Below are 16,415 nucleotides of genomic sequence, written 5' to 3'. Positions count from 1 at the left end.
TATGGTATACCCAAGCTTTGGGCTTCTCTGGTGTCTCAGATGGTTAAAGAACACAGGAAATGCAGGAAACTCGGGTTGGATCCCTGGGTTGGGAAGATCCCCTGGAGAAGGGAATGGCTACCCATTCCAGTATTCTTGCCTGAAGAATTCCAGGGACAGAGGAGCCTGGCGGGCTACAGCCCATGGAGTCTCAAAGGCTGGACACGACTGAGTGACTGACACTACACTACACTACCACCCCAGCTTCAGGACCAGGCGTGAACACAGGCCCACCCATCAGAGCAAGTGACAGATTGAAGGTAGAACTGTGATCAAGTCCCCCAGCCTCCACTGACTCCTACCATCTAACTTTAGTGGAGGGAGTAAATTGCTAATACTCTCAGGGCTGCTAAACCAGAGCAGCCCATCGTCATCTTCAGAAGACCCAGGTCGTCCTGCATTGCAGGCAGATTCTTTACCAGCTAAGCCACAAGGGAAGCCCTTTGGAAGATAGCCTGTCTGAGAATGAAGCCAACTTTCATAAAACAGAATCAGTAGATGAAGTAGTTTAAGCCTCTGAATCCACCTGTAGCTAAAGCTGAACACCCTTAAGTTTCATTTACTGTATTGGTGTTTTTCTTTCTGGCTTACTTCACTCTGTATAATAGGCTCCAGTTTCATCCACCTCATTAGAACTGATTCAAATGTATTGTTTTTAATGGCTGAGTAATACTCCATTGTGTATATGTACCACAGCTTTCTTATCCATTCATCTGCTGATGGACATCTAGGTTGCTTCCTTGTCCTGGCTATTATAAACAGTGCTGCGATGAACATTGGGGTACACGTGTTTCTTTCAATTCTGGTTTCCTCAGTGTGTATGCCCAGCAGTGGGATTGCTGGGTCATAAGGCAGTTCTGTTTCCAGTTTTTTAATGGGCACTTCCTGTAGCTACTTTGAATTCAGTTATTGTCACTTTCAACCGCAAGGTCACTGAATAATATACTGCTCAATAATAAATCTACTACAAAGAATTAAATGAGTAATCATTGGTGTTAGCAGAAAGTGAGCCAGTTAGGGAGCAAGCACTCAGTATTAGCTATCAATAAGAACTGCAATTATAATTTATCAATTACTGAGTGGTTTATAAAAGTTAGGTAAATGCACTGAGCCTGGGGAATAATTAAACACAAGAGTGAAAGTTCCTTGTAGAATTAGCAAATGGAGATGTTTCCAAAGGGGACTTAAAGGCAAAAACAAAATCAAAACCAAAATAGAAACAAACAAGCAAGACACTACACTTTTGGCTCAGTGGTAAAGAACTCGTCTGCAATGCAGGAGTCGCAGGTCGATCCCTGAATCGGGAAGATTCCCTGGAGGAGGGCATGGTAACCCACTTCAGTATTCTTGCCTGGAGAATCCCATGGTCAGGGAAGCCTGCTGGCTACTGTCCATAGGGTCACAAAGAGTCAGACACGACTAACTGACTTAGCAGTCATGCACACACACTTGACATTACCTGCATAGTAGTAGGGAGAGTAATTCTGCCTGAGGCTGGAGACAGCTTGAGCTTTTTAAGACCTTCATATGTCCAAGGCCTTTAACTTTAGGAGGCCCTCGACACATAATATTAATATAAAGCACATTAAAATGCACCTTTCCCGTATGAAATTTAAATCTGTATAATTAGAATAGTATTAAATTTTTATAGACATTTAATTAAACATTTAATTTCTACATTGCAGTTTACTTTTTAAAATTTGGATCCAATATGCACTTTTTTCAGAATTCCAAAAATTTTTATAGGCCCTCAGAAGGCTTGTAAACCCTAGGCTTTCTAACTCAGGGATCTACTAGAAAAACAATCCTGGAAGAAAAGCATCAGGAGAGGCCTCAGATTGTGTGACCCACATTATGGAAAACTCCATTTTGGACACTGAATTTACACTTATCTTTGGCCATCTCTCACTGACCATCGCTAAAAACCAACCTGATGAGAGAGACATGGAGAAATTACTCCTTAGGACTGTCAATGTCACTGCTTATACATCAGTTTTACTCATTTATTTATGTTGATAAGCTCACCTCTCCTCCCGTGCAGGTCTGGAGAAGCAGTTGGTAAGAAGGACTTCTCTCCCACTCTAGCCTTTTCTAGTATAAGGGGTGTGGTGTTCTATTGCTTCTGAGACTGTGCATGAATATAATTAGAATCCCCATGGTGTCAGAGCTCAGGTAATTTCCTCATCTAACAATTTCACCTCCATTTGGAGCATCAGTAATTTCATTTTGCACTGTACTCCTGAAGATCGATTCATTTGAGGTGATGCTAAAAAGTGTTTTCCTTCAAAAGGTGTCTGGTAACTCCAGCTCTCAAAATTTCCATTGCTCATTTGATTGTTAAATCAAATCTCCATTAGGTACGGAGACCCTCTGTCTGAGCTAAGATTTTACTTCTGTTATATTAACGCAATGGGTGAGAGAAGCTGAGAACTGTAGACAAATCTGTGGGAGTTTTATATATAAAGTCACACAGGTATCAGGAAGAGCCTGAGTCCATTAACGTTTTCTTATAAAATGCAATCTTCAGTTCAGTTGCTCAGTCATGTCCAACTCTTTGCAACCCCATGGACTGCAGCATGCCAGGCCTCCCTTTCTATCACTAAATCCCAGAGTTTACTCAAACTCGTGTCCATTGAGTTGGTGATGCCATCCAACCATCTCATCCTCTGTCGTCCCCTTCTCCTTCTGCCTTCAGTCTTTCCCAGCTTCAGGGTCTTTCCCAATGAGTCAGGTTTCTCATTAGGTAGCCAAAGTATTAGAGTTTCAGCTTCAGCATGAGTCCTTCCAGTGAATATTCAGGACTGATTTCCTTTAGGATGGACTGGTTGGATCTGCTTGCTGTCCAAGGGACTCTCAAAAGTCTTCTCCAACACTACAGTTCAAAAGCATCAATTCTTCAGTGCTCAGTTTTCTTTATAGTCCAACTCTCACATCCATACACGACTACTGGAAAAACCATAGCCTTGACTAGACGGACCTTTGTTGGCAAAGTAATGTCTCTGCTTTCTAATATGCTGTCTAGGTTGGTCATAACTTTTCTTCCAAGGAGCAAGCGTCTTTTAATTTCATGGCTGCAGTCATCATCTGCAGTGATTTTGGAGCCTGAGAAAATAAAGTCTGTCACTGTTTCTACTGTCTCCCCATATATTTGCCATGAAGTGATGGGACCAGATGCTATAACCTTAGTTTTCTGAATGCTGAGTTTTAAGTCAACTTTTTCACTCTCCTCTTTCACTTTCATCAAGAGGCTCTTTAGTTCTTCTTCACTTTCTACCATAAGGGTGGTGTCATCTGCATATCTGAGGTTACTGATATTTCTCCCGGCAATCTTGATTCCAGCTTGTGCTTCTTCCAGTCCAGCGTTTCTCATGATGTACTCTGCATATAAGTTAAATAAGCAGGGTGACAATATACAGCCTTGATGTACTCCTTTTCCTATTTGGAACCAATCTGTTGTTCCATGTCCAGTTCTAACTGTTGCTTCCTGACCTGCATACAGGTTTCTCAAGAGGCAGGTCAGGTGGTCTGGTATTGCCATCTCTTGAAGAATTTTCCACAGTTTATTGTGATCCACACAGTCAAAGGCTTTGGCCTAGTCAATAAAGCAGAAGTAGATGGTTTTCTGAAACTCTCTTGTTTTTTCGATGATCCAACGGATGTTGGCAATTTGATCTCTGGTTCCTCTGCCTTTTCTAAATCCAGCTTGAACATCTGGAATTTCACAGTTCATGTACTGTTGAATCCTGGCTTGGAGAATTTTGAACATTACTTTGCTAGCATGTGAGATGAGTGCAATTGTGCAGTAGTTTGAACATTCTTTGGCACTGCCTTTCTTTAGGACCCAGAGACCCCACAGAGACAGGGACAGAACTGTGTGTAAGTGTCTCCTGCAGAGGAATGGGTGAGCAGTGGACTGCCGCAGGGGCAGGGGCTCTGGGTGCAGATATATTTCTTATACAGATATTTAATCTCTGCTTCTGTTTCCTTATAGGTAAAATGGGAGTAATAATTATTAATATTTTATAGACACATTGTAAAGATTAAATATATTACTATATAGAGAGCATTTCGAACAGCATCTGACAGACCAATTTTATTATTATTACTACATATTATATTTTAGTTAAGTAATTTAAATTGATCTATATGTCATAAGTCTTACTCTGGTTAAAACTTTTTTAGACACTCAGGTTTAATGTTAGTGCTACTTGCTGAAGGAGAAACAAATAGGGCTCAGTGGGCATAGAAATTCTGCAGAGCAAACCCTCATTAAACTGTAAGTCTATAACTTGGAATTTATGGTAATATATGAGATACCTTTCTGGTGTCTGTGATGCAAGGTTTGCCAGACAAATACAGAAAGTTATTTCTGACTAATGTAAGGGAAAAATATTTGATAAAATCTACAAATATTCTTTGGGCTTTCCTGGTGGCTCAGATGGTAAAGAATCAGCCTGCAATGCAGGAGACTCAGGTTCGATCCCTGGGTTGGAAAGATCCCCTGAAGAAGAGAATGGCAACCCACTCCAGTATTCTTGCCTGAAGAATTTCATGGACAGAGGAGACTGGTGGGCTATAGTTCATGGGGTTGCAAAGAGTTGGATACAACTGAGTGACTTTCACTTCACAGGAATATTCTTTAGCATATAAAAATAAATAAAGGTGCATTCATATATAAGATACTTTGTACTTGGAGAGGTTATTTAAAAATGGTTCTTATTTATAAATTGCAGTAGGTTGAGGAAGTTGTAGACTTGGAAACACTGGTAGTAATTAGTAAGTGGGTACTGAAAGCAATAAATGTATATTTTCTTTCAATATATATTTTTTACTTTCTTCCTACTTTTCAGTATTCCTGAAATTTTGGAACACTATTTAAAAAGATGCTAATCAATATTCAAAGCTAAGGTATTCATTATTCATTTAAAAAAATAATAATAAACACTTATGTTTAATCAATCTGGCAAAGCGGTTACCCAGGTTCCGTGAGAACCTCATCCATGATCATCATCTCTGAGGCTACACCAGCAGCAGCAAGTCAGAAAAGGTGCTCTGGCACTTGGGTACATATCGTATATGTATTTTGCACAGGATAAAAGGCTATGATGTGGAATATCACCTCTGCCTCCCCCCGACTGAACTATGCAAGACTGAGGAAGAAATCAGGGTGGCAGAGGGAAATACTGGCTCATCTTGTATACCACAAGCATGTAATCTATGCAGAAACTTTAAAACCTCTTAAGGATTCAATACAGTTGACTAGTTCTTCTTTATTAGAAGATTCTCCTTCCTTGGCTTTGATCATATCACTGTGGTTTTCCTCTTGCCTTTGGGGGGGGCGGGCATTTCTATTTTCACCCTTCTGGAAGGCTGTAAATTGTCGATTTCCAGAAGATTCCTTTCTTACTCTATATATCTTCCTTGTATAAGTTGTCATAAACTCTCATGATTTAAGTGGGAGGATGATCTGCAGGATCATCAAATAATGACTTATTCATTAGAACATATGTATTAGGTTTCTTCTACAGCCCTGGGCCAAGTGTTATTCACTCAGTATTGTCTGACTCTTTGTGATCCCATGAACTGTAGTCCACCAGGATCCTAGTACTTAGGAAAGCAGGCATAATTCTGTTTTTCTGAACTTTCATTTCATGTAGGAAGACAGAATTACAATAGGCAAAATAAAATATGCTAGATAGTAATATGTCCTAAAAAGAAAAATTCAGACAGAAAGGGAAGTAAAGTGTCAGTTTGCAACACAGAAAGTTTGTATTGGCTCCACTTCAGTGCTCACTTCATGCTTTTGTCCATGTAACAAAATGTCCAGTGCACCTCAGCTGGCTAGTTGGGACTTTATATTCATCATGACTCAAACTGAATGTATGATTCAACTTTCTTCTACCACCACCAATGAGTTGCTCAAACCAGAATGTATGAGTCATTCTTGAACCCCTCTCCCTCTTTCCCCATAGCCCATGCATCACAAAGTTAACCATTTCTCCCACACAACTCTAGCCACTTCTTCTCCAGCTTCACTGTCACTATCCTAATTCAGTCCAACATCACCTCTCACCTGGATTCTTGCAATAAGAGATCCCCTATAGCCATCAACACCTTCCTCCAGTGTGATTAAAACTCATCTTGTCACTCCTCTGGCCTGTGCTCAGTTGCTCAGTCATGTCCAACTCTTTCAGACCTCATGGACTGTAGCCCACCAGGCTCTTCTGTCCATGGGTTTTCTCTAGACAAGAATACTGGGGTGGATTGCCATGCTCTCCTCCAGGGGATCGTCCCAACCCAGGGATCGAACCCTAGTCTCCTGCATTGCAGGCAGATTCTTTAACTGTCATTCCTCTATTTCAACTGATTAATGGAACCAAATTGCTTTGGCCCAACTTCCCACCACCTTTGTACCCTAGTCTTTGTTCTTCCTTCCATCCTCTCTTGGCCCTGGATATTTTCACATACTATATCTTCTTCCTAGAATGTTCTTTCCCTAACTCTTCATCAGGCTAACTCATCTTTCAAATCTCATGTTAAAATATCACTTCAGCAGGCAAGTTTCACCCAAACCCTCAAGCTGAGTTATTTGCACTAATTATGGATTCCTGATGTCCTATCTTCTTCACAATACCTTCTACATGTGTTATTCTGTTCTCCTCTCTCCACACTCAAAAGCTCCAAAAGGTTAAGGACAATGGCTGCCTTTTCAACACTTTATCCCCCAGTGCTTATCAAATAATGTTTGACATAGAGCAAATGCTCAGTGAGGAGAGCATGGAACTCTTAATCCCAGCGTCATGGGTTTGGATCACAAGTTGGGTGCAGTTATGCTTCCCTGATGGCTCAGATGGTAAAGAATCTGCCTGCAATACAGAGACCCAGGTTTGATCCCTGGGTCAGGAAGATCCCCTGAAGAAGGGACTAGCAACCCACTCTAGGATTCTTGCCTGGAGATTCTCATGGACAGAGGAGCCTGGACGGTTTGCAAAGAGTCAGACACAAATGAGCAATCACCACAAATATCCAATACATATTTACTGAACAAATGAATAAATATTATAGCAAAGATAAATACCAGATGATTAGTGACTGTTATCACTTGGCATTTATATGCTTCATACTCAAGAGATGATTCTGAATCATGATCTCTTCAGAGTACTTACACATCGCCTTCCCTTTATCCATTTGGGATCATGGAGGATGCTCTCCAGCAACTGACCCATTTCCAGAATCCAGTAGTGCCTTCCCTTGCACATTATTGTTCCAATTTTCACATTCCTAGGCAGTGTTATCAGCCAAATCTTCCAGAGAGATGTCCTAGTGCTGATTCTGCTATAAAATAGAGACCCACTTTAGATATAAATTGATCTTGGATTTTGTAACCAGTAAGAATGCCTGTTTGCATTAGTTACAGTTCTTATTAAGAAATAACACTGAGATGGTACCACAAAAGGAAAATGACTATGACTTTGTCTTTTCTCCTTTTGATTACTGCTTGGGTCTTGAATATATTTTCCTCTTATCCTTATCTTTTTGATAATTCCCTTGAAATATCTGATCCTCTCTTAAACTAATCTATGCTTTCCCAGAATTACACTAAATTTACGTCCACTCGGTCTTTATAGACTAATGCCATTAAACCTTGTTTGCTTTCCTTCCCATTCATTATGCCTTATTCATTAAAAATTCCTAATATTTATTAATCATGTACCAAATGCTACACATATATTTATACCATTCTACAACAAAAAAAGCATTGTATTTATTTTAATTTTTACAGAAGAGGAAACTAAGATTTAGAAAGGTTAAGTGACCTGTCCAAACCCCAAAGACACTAAGTATTTGAACTGGGATTTGAGCCCAAAAGTCTGTGCTATTGTCTTACTTGCTGAGATGCAATTTTCTTTTAATTATTTGCCCTCCTTTCCCTTGATTTTCTGTATATATTAGGTCTTCAATAAATACTGTTTAACGTTTCACTAGACCATTATTATTATTATTGGAAGACGAATGGAAGTATTCCTTATTTTGTTCTGTTTGTTCTTTCAACTGAAATTGAACTGAGCCTAAATAAAGATGAGATGGTAGTGCAGCAAACGCAATATGGATACCTAATGGTCAGAAGGAAAATCCTGTTTCAAGGTGTTTTCAAGAGGAGGAAAAGCTTTCTAGGGCTTCACCAGCTGATGATGTCAAACTGTTTTGGGAATCCTCTGGTATAATGTTATTAATAATCATTTAAACTATCCCCCGTCCCCCTTCAAAAGAGTGAGCCTATGTAAAACATTCCCGTTGTCTCTGTAAGACAAAGGATAGAGAGAAATCGGCAGTTTTCCCGGGCCATTGGTCTGTATTTTGATTCCTGTAACTCTCTACCCAAGTAATTACAGATAGGAGACTTATAGATTCATTTCCTCTGTGTCTATCTCTCTATCTCTCTCTCTCATGCTGTGTCTCTGGAGGGACTCCTAGGAGCCGGGTAGCCCGCCAGGCTGTAGCTCTGTGAAGCTGCTGTGTTTAAGGGGCTGTTTCACGGTCTCAAATGCAGAAACTCCATGTGCGGGTGAGGGCACATGCTCCCCCCGCCCCGTGCCCCCCGCCTTCTGTCCCCGCGGAACTGGATTCCCACTTCACCTCGCAGCCCTCCCGCCTCCACACTTCCCCGGGAGTCATTCCTCGGCAGTCCCAGGATAACCCCTGACCTAGGCTGGGGAGGAGGAAGACTGTCAAGACGTAAAATAGGTCAAGAGTGCCGCTGGGACCCGGGCCTTGAAGAGACCCTGTGCGGCGGCCGGCGCCCCCTCCTCTCAGCCGACGCGGGGTGGGGGTCTGCCTGGTGTGGTGTGCTTGCCCGCACCTCCGGAGGCCGCCGGGGGCTCGGCGGGCGCGGGAGCTGTGCCGCAAGAGGAGCCCGCAGCCCGCAAGGTCGTGACGTGAGAGTCAAGACGGTCTGGTCTAATGGTTAGGGCTTTCGAGTCCAGTTTTGGTTTCACCTCGGGCCACCTGGGTGACCTTGGGCAAGTTTCTTAGCTTGAGCCCACCAGCTTCTAAATCCATGATGTGGGGAGAGTGGGGTGCTACCTAATGCACCTGGGCGTGCAAGAATGAACTAAGTGAAGCACTCCTGGCACACAGTAGGCGCTCAGTTACTGGCTAAGCTGATTAGGTGGAGGAGTTACAAGTTCCCGCTTTGGGGTTCGGAACACAGGTTCGAGCTCCTACTTTTCTCGTTCTTCACAAAGGAGGTGTGGTGGGAGGGTAGCAGGAGTCCCTGCCCTCCCCTCCCAGCCCCTCAACTACCAATAAACCTCGGAGAACCCGGAGAGTCCGTCCCGGGGCGCCTTCAGACGGCCCCGCTGCCGGAGCCTAGTAGCGTCTCCCGGCGCCTGCGGGGCGTCTCTTTCTCTCCAGCGGAAGAAAGATTTCTTCAGTGTATCTCCCTCCCTCTCGAGCCCCCGAGCTCGCTCGCTGCTGCCTCTGTGTCCCGGCGGCCGCGGAGAGCCGGGTCAAGCCTCCGGCAGGAGGGAAGAGTCAGCCCCGGGGTGTGCTAGCCCCTCCTGGCCCCGAGCAGGGAAGCGAGGAAGAGGTGGCGTGAAGCCCGCGGGAGGTGCGCAGCCCCGGGCGACCCGCCCGGCCCCTGCCTCATTTTGCCTGCCTTCTGGGCACCGCTCGGGTATTTCAGGTCCCGAGGCGCCGCCGGGTGTCGGTCCTCACCACCCTCCTTCCCTGGCCGTGGCCAAGGGGCCTAAGGTGGAGGGTCCGGGGTGGGGGGCACCAGCGCCGCGCGGCGGGAGTGGGCGACGAGCGCAGGCCAGCGAGGTAAGGAGGGGCGCGCGGCGGGCGGGCCGGCTGCCACACGTGTGCGCGCCAGTGCGCGTGCTCTGAGGGGGCGTGGGCGGCCCGCCGGCGCTTCCTGCACCCGATCGCGGTCGGAGTCCCTTGTCCCCCTAGCATCCCTAAGTCCCCACGTCCCATTATCCCCCCTCCTCCAAATCCCACCCTCCCTGCTAATGATTTCCCAGTGCAGAAGCAGAGAGAAACCTGGAGAGACTGCGCTTTCTACTCCCCTCGCGCCCCCCTCCCGGCCCCCGCCCTTCCTGCTATAAATAATCTGGACTGGCGGGTCAGGCAAGTCACTCGGCCAGAAACCTGGACCCCGAGGTTTTCTTCTCTGGGAATAGGGGGCAAAGGGTGAGGAGGAGGAGGAGACAAATCGTTCGTGAGTAGTGAAGAAAAGCTTGCTCCTTGACCCCTAGAAAAGACCAGGCATCATTTTCTTCTTAAAAAACAAATAATACACACACACACACACACACACACATATATTTCCATGTCTTATTCTCCACGCTACGTACCCTCTCCACTCCCGGCCCCAAATCCAACCCATTGCTCAACACTCCTCCCATCGGTTTCTTCCCTCCCTCCACCTTCCACTCCCGCTCCCACCATTCCTGTTCCTTCCCTCACCTCCCCACCTCCGCCACACAACCCCCACTTCCAGCACCCAACTCGCCCCAGGCAGGGGATGCTCTGTGCCTTGGAAATAAAGTTCAGATTCCTTTCCCCGCCGCTTGCTGAGACCAGAAGTCGACTCCCAGGCACTCATTTTCCCCTAGCACTACACACCTGCTCTCCTTTAAATTCCTAATCTGGTTCTGCATATTTATGAGGAAACACACACACACACACACACACACACACACACACACACACACCCAAAATCCCACAACCCGCGAGGTGCGAAACCGCCTCCTGCCACTACCAAAACTTACCAGACACTCTAGTTGTTTTTGTCTTAACAAAAGGACAACAAAATTTTTTTACCGTGGGTCCTTCCGTAGGGTGACTTTTCTATATTATTCAAATACGTATATATTGTACATATATATTTATATATATATGTTTTCCCTTTAATTTTTTTTTCCCCTTTAACAAGAAAATCTTTTCGGTCCCAGGCAACCGCTGCTGCCCCTTTGATGTTTTGGTACACCGTGCGCATGCGCCTCACATTAGAATTACTGCACTGGGCAGACTAAGTTGGATCTCCTCTCTTCAGTGAAACCCTCAACCCATCCAAAACTAAAGGGATGTGGAGAGTCCGGAAAAAGGACTACTTTGGGATTTGGTCATTCCCCTTAATAATCGCCGCCGTCTGTGCGCAAAGGTAAGTGTGCCTAGCGTTTCTCTTTTTCCTTTTTCACTTTGAAGGGCTCTGTCTGCATACCTCTGTGAGCAAGGATCGGTAGTGAGGATCAGATAGCTACTGAAGCGCTGTGCCTGCTGTTTTATTGATGCCTGTTTATTGTCTTTTCTTTCTTTAGTGTCAATGACCCTAGTAATATGTCGCTGGTTAAAGAGACGGTGGATAGACTTCTGAAAGGTTATGATATTCGGCTGAGACCAGATTTTGGAGGTAATGGGGTTGCCTTGGTAATAAGAAACAGCCCAGCAGCTATTGCCTAAGCTGTCTTTTGAGCTTTGTGTGCTGTCTTTCCTCTCCCTTACTGTGGGTTGCATGTGGTGTATTGACTGAGTCTCTGTGTTACCATATTGAGAAAATGATCCAAATTTAAGCCTGTGTGTTACTCTCCAGCACTTAGGTGGTCTTTCAGAGATACCCTCTTAGCCTATACTGGAGACCGCTGTCTTCCAGCTTCACTGTTTAAATTTTTTGCTTCACCGCCTTTGTTTTGCTGAGATACAAACCTCCTAAGTTTAATTAATGTTGTGCCAGTGAACCTGGCTTCCTGAAGGCCACCAGAAACGTTTTTGAGGACAAGATATGCAGACAGTTGGTTGAGAAGTGGCATTAACCCCCTGTGCCCGCCTCCTTTGGAGGAGTTCAGGCCATGGTTTAAATTGGCTGCTTTCTGGATATTATCCAGTCCTGGAAGCCTCACTGCGGGGGACAGCTGGGATGGGGCTAGAGGGGACCTGTGGGGCTTGCAGGACAGGGAGGGTAGAGGGAGAAGGGCCAGAGATCTCTCTTGTTTCAGCCTTAGATACAATGATATGTCCATTTAATTTTACTCCAGACTCTAACAAATCTCAAAGAGTTAAAACCTGCACTGAAGGGGGTAGGGGGTGGGAAGAATAAGAAAGGGGTTTCAGTGCTTTATACAACATTTCCCTTGAGCTAGCCCAGCCGGATTCAGGTGCTTTTGTGGGTTGTGTGTATTCTTATGCTGAGACATCTGCATATGTAGAAGAGCTGGAATCCCTCACCCACTGGGGCACGTGCATGCCTGTTTAATAGAGCATTTCTCTCAGAGGACTACCTGCCACCCTTCTCTTAAATGAAAGGAGCAGAGATTTGAAGAATTTGAGGGTTAGAAGTGGGGAGGGATTTGGGGAGGACTGTCCCATGCCCATGCCCGGGGACTCTTGCTAAGAGTGCACGAAGTTCTGAGAAATCACGTGGCTGGTCCTTTTGGTTTTCAGGTCCCCCTGTGGCAGTGGGAATGAACATTGACATTGCCAGCATCGACATGGTTTCTGAAGTCAACATGGTGAGTGTTAAGGTTTATAGCTGTGTCTCCACAGACCTTCATTTGGGGACAGGAAGGAGAAAGGATCCGGCCAGTGGGGGTGGGGTATGCGTGAGAATGTGTATGAAGTGGGGTGAAGGCACTGTTTTTGAGATTTCAGAGTTGGCTGTTTCTGGTCCTTAAGGGTTTTTCCAATCTGATTTGAAATCCTGGGACCTGGCAAAGAGGGTGTAAAATGCATCACACACTCACCTGCAAAACATAAGCCACATGCAAGAGAACCCCGGCAGAAGTCATATTTCCTAAGGTTCAGTGAAAAAATCTGCTTTATCAAGTGATTTTTCTGAGTTTGGGGTATGCTTAGAGAAAGAGAGAAGAGGGGAGAAAGAGGGAGGGGTTTGATTGACATTTCACCGAGAATGTAACCTGGGAACTAAACTGTAGCAGAGAGACTTAGGAAATGACCCTCAGGTACTGATAGCCACTTGTTGCTTTGCAACATTATGTCTTTACAGCGGATGGCAAGCCCCATTCCCTGCCAATTGCTTACCTGGTCCTTTAACCCTTCTTGCTCACCAAAATAGAAAAAATAAAAATAAAAATTGACAAGCTTGTTTTCAAAACGCACACTCAGACCCATATATCATCTCTGGTCACTTCTGCAATGGTATTCAAATCATGTGTGATTTATGGACAGCACCACTCCTTGCTTCCTCCTTGGACTTGGCGCAAGTGCTAAGAGAAAAACCCTCCGTCTTCCCCTTTGGGGAGCTCTTGGGGGGAGGGGAGGGTTTGCTTCATGCAGGAGCGCCCCCTGCTGCCCATGTTGGGGCACTGCAGACAGGACAATGTCAAGTGTCCCAGATACCCCTGTTTACTTGGGCCATTTCTCCAGCGACTTTTTCATCTTTGGAAAAGTCTCTCTAGAATGGCCACGTTTGAATGTAAGATGCCAGTGTTACCTTCAGTCCTGATAGCATACAGCACATTTCAGAAGAATGTGTTGCAGTGTAGTTCTGCCTGAAAATGGGGTGTACTATTAAAGAAGAGGGTCTAGTGTGTGAGATTTTAAGCAGAACAGTTCTAAGCCAGCCATCAGGACTCGACAGTTAGGACACTTATTAATTCACTCAAGAGAGCCAAATACTAGGTAGTGGATATGTTCTCAACATAGTATAAATGTTCATCACTCCAGAATTCAAATTATAGAGGAAGCCCAAATAACCAGCCCAACCTTCTACAATGTCCAAAGTTCAGTGGAAATCCTGAGCTATCACAAGCTTATGAAACATCTGTCATTACTTCAGAGAATATTCAACTCTTTCAATGATGTTCGTGACAACATTTATCTTGTTATAGTCTGATTATTGGGAAAGTTTTGTATGGTAACAGGATATAAACCCAGACTGCAGACACTGTTGGATGATTCAGAACCATGGACTTCCCACACATTGTAAGAATCTCCTGTGTACGTATAGAATATATCTTGGGAAACTATTTAACTCCTCATATATACAAATACTCACTTTTGTGAGATTTTAGAGGTCTTTTATCAGTTTATATTTTGAATTGTACCATAAACTAGGAATGTCCTAATATGGATACCTGCCAAATCCTAGGTACTCGAATAGAAAGTGTGTGGCTGAAAAGAGATAATGGAAATCAAGTGTAGTTCTGTGTGTCTTGTCTTTTGAATTTTTATTTATGCTCTTTCCCCCACATTTTAATTTGTTACCTTCCTCTTCAGAACATTAGAAATGTGGGACTTTATGGAAAAATTAAGAAATATTTAAGAATCTAAAAAATTAAGAATCTAAAGAAACAATGATGTGGTTAGAAGTTGCTGCAGTAGAACTTGGATGTATAAGTTAGCTAAGAACTTAGACCTGTTATATCTCCAAATGGCTTAAGAGCAGTAGCATTTTTTTAAGGTTTTTTTTTTTTTTTTTCACCAGCATGTAGCATGTGGGAGAGGTATCAGAACTGGACATGATGCCAAGACCTCCTAGTCAAAATACAGACCCAGCTAAGGCACAGTGTCATCTCTTAAAGCTATTTACTGTTGCATCAAAGTCATGGGATGTTGAAAGTGCAAAAATAAATGTCAGGTTGTAAATAGGCCAGTACTGCAGCATTAATGATTAGAACCAAGTGTTAAAAATTCCATGCTAGATTCCTTTATTAGCCTACTGCTAATACACGTGGACTTGTCCAGACCCAGTTTTACTTGCTAAGAATTAACATTTCATGATTAACAGTCATAGTGACTTTAATCCTTCAAAGAAAAATTTTGTCACATAGGGTATTATTTTTTAAGTATGGTTATTTGATTTGAAGCAACAGATGGGAAATTTCATTCCTAATGTCTAAATAAAAGATGTTTATGGCATATTGCCCACTGTATACAAGTCTAAAAGGGTTAGTATCTTTTGATTGGATTCAGCTTTGAAAGAATGGTTGATTATTTAAGTGAAACCTCAAAATTGATTAACACACATGTTTCTGCCTCATTATCCTTTGTGGCCTGCAACCTCTGCTAATTGTAACTCTCTTTGATTATAGCAAATCTTCCTTTGAAGAATGGTAGGTACCAGATAATTTCCATTGTCATTGGATCATTTGTACTGAAAGGAAAAAAGGCCCTTGTCAATGTGGTGTTCCTGGTAAAAGACAATAATAGAAAGACTTGAATACTAGTTTTGCTTCTGCTGCTCAGTCAACCTGAGGGAATTGACAGCTCGAAGGAGCTTGATTTCTTCGCCTGTTGAAAAGGAATAATAGTCCCATTTTAAGTATTTCAGGTGACTACCAGAATTAATACAATGATCCAAGTGAAAGTATTGGTGTTCCATGAACATAGCTTATGTAGAAAGCTGAGGAGAGCCAGTATCCATCCCAGCTGCTGCCCTAAGTGTACTTGGGTTAATAATTTATATTACATGGTCTCAGTTTCCATATACTGGAAATAAGAGGGACGTGTCAAATTAACTTATAAGTCAAAGGCACATGTGTCTCTGCTTTGGTTTATGACAATAGCTCTGTAGGGAACAAAGGAATTTCAGGACTTGAAACCCAGCTTAAATGATAGAAAAATAAAGAATTCCTAAATGGAATGCAGCTGTGAGTTCTTGGGTGATCATGGTCTGTTACTCCTCCATGTGATTCAGGTGACTGTTGACCCAGTGGAAGAACTTTGGAAGAGAACATGATCTCAATTAAATGTTCCTGAGCAGAAAGCTTGGCTTTAGCTTGAAACATTTTTAGATGTCTTGGTTAAATTGGCAGGAATCTTTTTGTTAAGATTCTTTGATGAAAATGCGTTTTAAGATCCAAAATTGGCTCTGAAGGATTATGGACTGAAATAGCTTTCTCTTCATTTAAAGCAGATTCTTCTCCATCTTGAAACAACACATTTGCCAACCAAAGAGTGAAGCAATATTTCACTTTTGAGGAAAGAATTCTAGTAAACACATATACAAATTACCTTTTTATGGAATGGTGAATGGCAAAAAGTGCTGCCTTTTTTTAAACAGATGTTTTCTTGCATCACCAGCTGCACAGTTTAAAATTCAGTTCGACACAAATTCTTATTTAGCAGCTACTATGATCTAGCCATGTGTTAGGCCTTAAGGACAGAGTAGTGAACATGAATGACTTGTTCCCTGACCTCATAAAACTTAATATCTGGTGTTTACTAATGTTAATTCTTCTGCAGGCTCCTGTTGTACTTAGGTTTAACATAAGTATTTTCTCTAAAAATTTTTATGAGTAGCCAGTTGAGTACTTAGTGGTCTCTATTTCCCATGCATTTCTTTATCCCTTGTTGATTTCACTGTTCACTTGTTATTTGATATTTGAAATTGCCTAATACATTACATAGGACTT

At 43.2% G+C, this 16,415-nt stretch overlaps 1 protein-coding gene across 7 annotated transcripts in view; it reads left to right on the top strand.

Annotated features, from left to right (window-relative positions):
- Positions 1-16,415, top strand: part of GABRB2 (gamma-aminobutyric acid type A receptor subunit beta2) — a 444,580-nt gene that overhangs the window by 145,283 nt on the left and 282,882 nt on the right. For 3 of the 7 annotated variants that reach the window (XM_086413760.1, XM_086413757.1, XM_086413762.1), the window contains exons 2-4: positions 10,998-11,206; positions 11,364-11,455; positions 12,484-12,551. In XM_086413760.1, coding sequence (XP_086269886.1) covers positions 11,130-11,206; positions 11,364-11,455; positions 12,484-12,551 — 237 coding nt within the window. In that variant the 5' untranslated portion in view covers positions 10,998-11,129. Of the gene's footprint in view, positions 1-9,392; positions 9,862-9,931; positions 10,262-10,997; positions 11,207-11,363; positions 11,456-12,483; positions 12,552-16,415 lie in introns of those variants that run through there. The other 4 variants (XM_086413761.1, XM_086413758.1, XM_086413759.1 and 1 more) reach the window with 4 other exon arrangements.

Source organism: Bos grunniens, chromosome 7, assembly GCF_055505025.1.
Source record: "Bos grunniens cultivar Pamir isolate PY7600 chromosome 7, Bosgru_T2T1.0, whole genome shotgun sequence".
Classification (NCBI taxonomy): domain Eukaryota; kingdom Metazoa; phylum Chordata; class Mammalia; order Artiodactyla; family Bovidae; genus Bos; species Bos grunniens.
The sequence above is the reverse complement of the archived record's forward strand: the minus strand, read 5'-3'. Positions and strand labels throughout refer to the sequence as shown.